General features: G+C 41.3%; 1 protein-coding gene across 1 annotated transcript; it reads right to left on the bottom strand.

Annotated features, from left to right (window-relative positions):
* Positions 1–5,739: 5,739 nt before the first annotated feature.
* On the bottom strand, positions 5,740–6,438 carry LOC308282611 (microfibril-associated glycoprotein 4-like; the record flags this gene model as incomplete). The annotated part of the gene is made up of 1 exon (XM_080722998.1): positions 5,740–6,438. The coding sequence occupies one exon, from the start codon at positions 6,436–6,438 to the stop codon at positions 5,740–5,742; it is 699 nt and encodes a 232-aa protein (XP_080579124.1).
* Between the last annotated feature and the right edge of the window lie 2,143 nt (positions 6,439–8,581).

Genomic DNA, 8,581 nt, shown 5'->3' with positions numbered 1-8,581 from the left:
AACATGTTTACTATGTTTAATGAACTTCCTTACTGGAAACTCTCTGCCGTGTTTGGAATGTGAACCGACAGAGGATTCCTGTAACACTGATGGATATGATTGAAAGCCATGATTGAAAGATCCTCATTACGTTGCTTTGTGACTCGTTGCGAGTCTGTCGATGGTCTGTTCGGCGAAGATCCAAGTATATAGTGGCCGGGGAGCCACAGGCCCAAAATGTGAGAGGACCTGTGATGTCATAACATACTTTTTACTTTAGTTTTTTCTATTAATTTGGTCAATAAGGTACACAGAATGAGAGGCCTGCTCTGCCGAAAACATTGCGTAAAAAAGCCCCATGGACGTCACTATCCACCTCTTTCCGCGGGAATTTACTGGAGAAATTTTTGCACCACACTTCCGGTTAACAGCAGACATACAAGCTCACGTCGCGTCGCAGATGCAGCCGTTGTGAGCTTGTAGATCACACTCGGCTGCGGCGCCGGAAGCTCCGTCCAACTTCTGCGCAATGCACGATGGGATGTTGTAAACTTGTGGATACAGGAAAAGAATACAAAAATAAATCTGCTTTAAGTAGCATGTGAGGGGTCAAACTAGGGGTTCTTCATGATTCAGAATCCATTCATCCATTCTGAAAACATTCCTTAGGCTAGATTTCAGCCCCACAAAACGGTGAAAAGTGATGAGTCATCAAAAATCAATTTTTAGAGGCCAAAATCTAGCCCAAGGAATGTTTTTCATGCAAAACAAATGCTTCAATGGATTCAGAATCATGAAGAACCCTAGTTTTACCCCTCACATGCTACTTAAAGCAGATTTATTTTTTGTATTATTTTCCTGTATTGTGAAATGACCATAACCTTTTTTCGTAATGTTTGACCAAATGAATAGACAAAACAAAAATAGAAGAAATAGAGAGAAAGGAAGATATTTTTTTACTCATATTATTATTATTATTGCTAAAAACAAAACAAAAACATGTTCTCACATTTTAAATAAAAATTGCATTTTACCTGGAAATTAAACCTAAACATAAAACCTCACCCATATTGTTTTTTATTTTATTTTTATTTTTATTTATATATATTCTTTTTTCTGTAACCAGCTCCAAAAAACTACTTTGGACCATTTCTCTTCGTCCCGGGCCACACTTTGGACGCCCCTGCCCTCCCATTTACAGCCTTCAAATCAACACGTTGAACCTCTTTCTTATCTAACAACGGTCCTGAACAGCTCTTCAGATCAGGATGAAAAACTCTCCTCTACTCTAAGGGTCCTCCTTGTCAGGGGTTTCTTCCCCCTCGCTGTAGATCTTTAAAACAAGATGTACTCCACACAGCGGACTGACCGCAGCCCCAGCAGGTCAGCCACAGCGTGTGCATTCTTTTAAACCTCGGCCCATCAACATCCATATCGTTGTTGTCGGGTGGAAACCTTGTATGTCCAAAACCATCATTTTATAAATGATTTAAACTAGTGAAAACAGCCGATCTACAAGCACACAACGCCTCGCACCGCTGTATTTATAGATCTGCTGTTTTCACTATGCGTGACAGCCTTGTACTGTATGATGAAGCAGGGCTTTACATAAAAAACAAAAAACATACAAATTTGAAACTTGGAGATACAAGGTTTCTGCCCGACCGTGACTATATATATGTGTGCGTAAATGCGTGCAAGCCTGTGTGTGTGCGTGCGTGTGTGCGCGTCATGGTGGATTTTTTACTATTACTATTTGATTTTCACTGCCCAGTGCCCACCCATCCGACCACTGGTTGGGCAGTGGTCAGATGGGTGTTACAGGTAAGTGGACACCTTTGAGAAGTGGGCTCTGACCCAGAAAAGCTTGAGAACCACTGCACTGGTATACTGTGGTTCTCAACCTGTGGGTCGGGGACGCCCCACGCCTGCAGAAGCTCCGATCACCTTTGGTTTTTAGGCATCGACACACTGACAATGTAGGTCACAATGCAACATAATGAGCTGTCAATCACAGGTACATACAGGAATCCTCTGTCGGTTCACATTCCAAACACAGCAGAGAGTTTCCAGTAAGGAAGTTCATTAAATATAGTAAACAAGGTGTTGCCAGGAACTTGGACGTTTCTTTTTTCTCTGCCCCGCTCTTAAGAGATTTGAAAAAGACTCCCCAAAGACTTTTTTTTTTTAAAGATTTCAGTTGTTAGATGTGAGATGCATATAAAGATTTTGTAAAGACTGGTACAAGATTCCCTTTTATTTGCTGAAATAGGCCATGGCCATTATAGCCATGTGTTCCCATTCCTCTGACTAGCTCACACACACACACACACACACACACACACACACACACACACACACACACACACACACACACACACACACACACACACACACACACACACACACACACAGAGTGGTGTAAAGTAGCTAACTAAGTACATTTACTTAAGTACAATTGAGGTATTTGTACTTTACTTGAGTATTTCCAGTTTTCAGTACTTTTACTCCACTTAGTTACTATAGTTACTTGCAGATATAAATTATAATATTATAAAACATTAACCACTTTAGCCCTATTGAGCTAAATGAAAATAGCCAATCTACAAGCTCACAACGCGTCGCATCGCAGTAATGCAGTATTGATACTTTTATTTGAGTAAAACATGTGAGTACTTTTTCCCTCACTGCATGCACAGATTGCAATCATTGCACACACACCGAGCTCCGCCCTCCTCCCCAGCCCTCTCTTCTCCCGTTCTCTCCTCTCTCTCCATAGCCGGAGCAGATTGATCCTATCAACTTATCAACTTTGAATGTTTGGAATAATTAATGTAGGCTACTATTATGATACGCCAGGCTGGCAGCTCAACCGAACCGTTTTGGGGAATTAATGGCTTTTGGTTCGCTAGCGTTCTGTTTTGGTTGTTACGTCATGGTGCTTATTCAGACTCAGCCCCGATTTGTGAAAATATCAAACCAGTTTAATATTCTCGTTAACAGAATCTGGGTCTCAAGTCGGGGTAAAAATCGAGTCAGACCGCTACCTCACATTTAACGATTGAGTAACGACCGAATCACGGGAGCGCGCCTCGATTTTATTACGACTGAGAAATCTTAAATCTTTTCCAAGTTGTTAGATGTAAGGCTAGCTTTAACCCTTAAAAGGCAGATTCTACAAATTCCTTCTAAAACATTGGTTCTGAAACCTTTCCTGCCAAGGACCCCTACAATTATATGTATCCCCCCACCAGCCACCAAACATTTTCAATAGCAACTAGAAGGTAAAGAAATAAAATAGTCATAGCACACGTTTTTTATGCTTTACGGTGCTCTGTTCTTTTTGTGCATGTGTGCGTGCGTGTGTGCGTGTGTGTGTGTGTGTGTGTGTGTGTGTGTGTGTGTGTGTGTGTGTGTGTGTGTATGTGTGTGTGTGCGTGTGTGTGTGTGTGTGTGATCCTGCAAGGTTGAACATGTCTCTGCTTCAGCTGTGTGAATCCATTTGAAGAAAAAAGAACTACCTTGTTTACTTTAGAGAGATGATATAACTGGGCATAGCCTCTCTCTCTCTCTCTCCACATTTAATAAACAGTATATCATTAAAAGCCACCAATGTGCAAAGACCTTGGCCATTTGTTCTGAATATCATAAAAAAGCAACAACGATGGCATGGATGCCATCACTGTTTGGTCCCCTAAAACTCACACTTATTTATCGATGCCAATTTCCTTCTGCTTTCCTCCAGTTGTATGACACCAGTTTTCTATTTTGTATGCATATATATCTTTAATACATTTATTATGCGTGCATAGGTGCATGCGTGCATGCCATGCATGCATTAATGTGTATACTATCTTGTAATCATGGTCTGTAATTAAGCACAATGTCACTATCATTGAATAATGATGATTGATCTGTTTGTAACAGTGATGTAAAAAGTCACTGCCATGACTATTGAACAAGCACTGATCTTTCCTGTCACCACACTGTCCTGATGACACACCATTATTATTCTGTGTTAATGACTATTGTGACTAAATACTATGATATGATTCTGTTACTTTTAACCGCCTTGTTTCTTTCTTCCTTAAACCATGCTATGTTATGTACATTATCTGTTATTACGTCTAACTGGCTGATGCCACTGCTACTTTTCACCACACACCTTAATGCACCTTATGGAAATGTCATCCTGCCATGTTGATATCTAACCAGTTTTCCTTGTACAAAAAGGACTCCAGCCCCCCCCCCCCCCCCCTCCCCCACACACACACACACACTTTATTTGTATTATTATTCTTTTTTACACCATAAGCCTGTGATGTGACAATATATTTGAGTTGAGCGCCAAATTAACTAGCTCAGTGGCCTTGTGGTTAGAGTGTCCGCCCTGAGACTGGGAGGTCGGGTTCGATCCCGGGCCGGGTCATACCAAAGACTCCGAAAAATGGGACACAGTGCCTCCCTGCTTGGCACTCAGCATCGGAGGTTGGATTGTGGCTAAGACACTATAGCGTCATGTTGAGGGGGTTTAGGTGTAGCCTTCTTGTACATCAAGCTGCTTCACGCTACAGAAACAGGAAACAGGCTCCTGCCCTATGGGCCTCATGGCTCGGCAAGGCTTACTTTACAAATTAAAATTTCCATTTTAAACTTTTAGCAATGTAGACATTTTAGTTGGACATTTGTGTGTTGTAACTGTTGTACTACAGTATCTGACTCACCTGCTCCTACCCAACACTACCTGCTGACAGGTGCTCCTCCTTCCATCCCTCCTCCTACTCCTACTCCTCCTCCTCCTCTCAGCCCGAAGGAATACTCGCAGCGTCAAATATCATCCTCCACACTCTGGCTTCCCTCCACAAAGACGGGCAGAGTGTGTTCATTGTAGAGGCTTGAATCAAGCCTGATGAACCACGGTGGATTTGAACCAGCAATCTCCATTGTGGTGGTCAGGCACGACCACTGAACCCTACATTTTAACACTGTGGCAGACACTGTATCTTTAACTGAGCAGTAGGGTTGATGTGTGGACGTGCATTCTCCCTCAGATACAATCTCTGCTACAACGGGGAATGACAACACTCTAGATATTGTCACTCACTGATAGTATTGCTGTTCTTACAGTATGTGTAAAGTAAAGTAATTATGATTACAATAAACAAAAAAAGGAATTAAGTAGTATGTATACTATAAGCATATTATTTAACAGCAAGCTTATTCTGTAAAAAACACTCTAAACACTTAGCCCCTCTATACATAGTAAAATAGACTTATATAAACATGGAATACAAACTAAAGTATGGTAGTTATAATGTGCTGTTCTGTTGATTTTAATACTGTAGTACGACCAACACTTGTAATACTTCACAAATCTTGTTAAGCATAATTTTAAACATTTATAACAAGTTTTATGAAGCCTTATCGTGCATTGTAAAGGTGATTATAATGCATTGCAGACCCCAACCTTTAAGTAAATTGTTACCAAATCACCAAATACACCTCGTCTTTGTCTTTACATGCATCTCTTTATTCGTATAACAGCTTGGATTATTTATTGATTTAGCAGCCATAGAGGACAGGTCACCACTGTAATCATATGTGATACAATACAGATATCTACAGTATGAGTTTAGGATTATACAGAGTCTCAAAGAGAGAGAGAACAAATCAAACCATGAAAAAGAGTGAATATTGCATCATGCCTTTTATATCACGGCTGTGCCTTTCCAAAATCTATGCATGTGAACCTAAACATGTTTAAGGAACACGTCTGATCTTCATCGCTACAGCCTTCAGGGAGTAATGATATTTCTTCCATTTGGACCAAACTACACCTGTTGCAAAATGAGTCGTCTTCCCCCAGAGGTAAGCGCCATTGATGTTAGCAGAGTGACAGGAATTGTACCAAAATGCACCGTAGTAACCACTTGCACAGTTGCTGCCCGACTTGTCCTGATCATTGTCAAAGGTTGAGAATTTCATTCCATTATGAGGGGTCAGTGAGTCTCCTGCTCCTCCATTCTTGAAGCCAGCAACCTGCAGCCTGTAGCCACCAGCCTCAGAACCCACAGAGAAAGAGGAGTAAGAGGCAGACGCTGTGTTTCCCGCAAAGTCTTCCATGTCCACCCTCAGCTGATACGTTTTGTTCTTGGTAAGGAGATGCATGTTCTCCAGTCCCAGCCAGTACTCGCCTGATGCGTCTCCAAACCCAGCCTTGTACTGAGCCCAGGGTCTGTAGAAGTTCAGAGTGCCGTCCACTCTTCTCTGGATGACTGTCCACTTCCCTCCATCTGTGTCCATGTCACAGTAGACCTTGACAGGTGCAGCAGTGAGGTAGATGGTGTACACACCACTCTGTGTGGAGAATTTGTAGATTTCCTCACAGTCCAGAAGCAGGCAACGAGGAGCAGAGTGGACTGTTACAGCCAGCAACAGAACTGCAACAACAAGTATCATCTTGAAGTCTTTAAAGTTGCACCTTGTTGTTCAGATCAAAGGAGTTCTGAGTGTGTTGAGTGTATGTTCAGCTCCAGTAGAAGGTTCAATGCAGTCTGAGTTTGAGAACCTTCTTTTATAGTGGTTAAGAGCGGTTACAATTTCCTTGTGTGTGTGCGTGTGCGTGTGTGTGTGTGTGTGTGTGTGCGTGTGTGCCCGTGTGTGTGCGTGTGCATGCATGTGATCCTGCAGGTTAACATGGAACATTCCTCTGCTTCACAAGAAATCTTGTGAAATAAAATGTCGCCAACCAATTATCAAGGACGATAAACGAAAGAAGCAGTGTGAATCCTCTTGAAAAAAAAGAAAAAGAAAAACTACCTTGTTTACTTTAGAGAGATGATGCAATTGGGCCTAGTCTCTCTCTCTCTCTCTCTCTCTCTCTCTCTCTCTCTTTCTCTCTCTCCACATTTAATAAACAGTATATAATTAAATGCCACCAATGTGGGTGCAAAGACCTTGGCCATTTGTTTCGAATATCATACAAAATCAAAGTCACAATAAAAGGTAAAAATAAAAATAAAAAGTTGTAATTTATAATGTTCTATTTAGCCCTTCAGTTCTATTTTAACACAAATATTATGAGAAAGAAAAGTAGAAGAACCAGAATTACGCATTATATACGTACAGTATACAACTTCAAAATGCAGAACCGAATTTTGTAGAATTTTCTTATATTGATGCAGGTCAAAATAGACCCAAATATTGCTGTATTCCCATTAAAAGCCCTTTCTTGCATTTGAAGAAAGTGTGCAAGAGTTTTTTCTTAATCAGTTCATTGGACCATTGTTTGGTCTTCTCCTCGGTGCACCTGTCACTCTTGTGTGCAAGAGACTTGCTTTTTATTATAATGGTATAATAAAATGTATTCATTATCATGTATCATTTCCATCAGTCCTAGCTGTACAGTACATCTCTGTCATTGACTGCATGGTGAGTCCATCACTGCTTGCTGTGTCCAACTGGTTTCTCTCTAGACGTCAACACCACATTTAAAACCTGTTGAAAATCACTGGTCAAGACTGATAGAACACTGACTAGTGAATCCCTGCATATCAGTATTGACTTGTGCTGCTTATGAGTGCTTGTGTTGTGCATGTGATGTGCACGTGATGTGTATATGTTGTGCATGTGTTGCGCACGTGTTGTGCACGTGGGTGTTGCATGTCTATCCATTGTATCCAACCCAACTAGACAGGGTTTCTACAACAGCATGACTTTATCAAACAATGAGATCATGAATGCCAAGACTAGATATTCAACTTCATCTTCACAGATGGAATGAGACAGAGAGAGAGGGGACTTTTTTAAATGTATTTGTTTCCTTGTCACGCATGTCCCAATCATAGTTTGTTTTTCTTCCTCATGCCGTCACTGTTTGGTCCCCTCAAACTCACACTTATTTATCGATGCCAATTTGCTTCTGCTTTCCTCCAGTTGTATGCCATCAGTTTTTATTTGATGTGCAGATATATTATTTTTAATACATTTATTATGTGCGCGTGTGCTTTCCTGTGTGTGTGTGTGTGCTTTCCTGTGTGCGTGTGTGCTTGCGTGCGTGCATGCATAGGTGCATGCGTGCACGCCATGCATGCATTAATGTGTATACCTAACCCTAACCTGCTCCTACCCAACACTACCTGCTGACAGGTGCCCCTCCCTCCTCCTCCTACTCCTCCTCCACTCAGCCCGTAGGAATACTTTGCAGCGTCAAATATCATCCTCCACTCCCCAGCTTCCCTCCACAAAGACAGGCAGAGTGTGTTCATTGTAGAGGCTTGAATCAAGCCTGATGAACCACGCTGGATTCGAACAAGCAATCTCCACGGTGGTTGTCAGGAACTTTACTGCTGCACCCCTACAATTTAAACACTGTGGCAGACACTGTATCTTTAACTGAGCTGTAGGGTTGATGTGTGGATGTGCATTCTCCCTCATATACAGTCTCTATGTATGAATCCATCATGGTTCAAATGGAGTTACAATGGGTTTGTATAGTAAAGAATAATTTATATAAAATATCTAAAAAACTAATCAAGCAAATTGAAGTTTCTCAACGTTCTTTTATGAAAGTGAAATATCCCTTTAAGTACAGTACTTAAGT

This window comes from Nannobrachium achirus (genome assembly GCF_963921795.1).
Source record: "Nannobrachium achirus genome assembly, chromosome: 4".
NCBI classification, from domain to species: domain Eukaryota; kingdom Metazoa; phylum Chordata; class Actinopteri; order Myctophiformes; family Myctophidae; genus Nannobrachium; species Nannobrachium achirus.
Note: the sequence above shows the minus strand (reverse complement) of the source record. Positions and strands in the feature narration are given on the sequence as shown.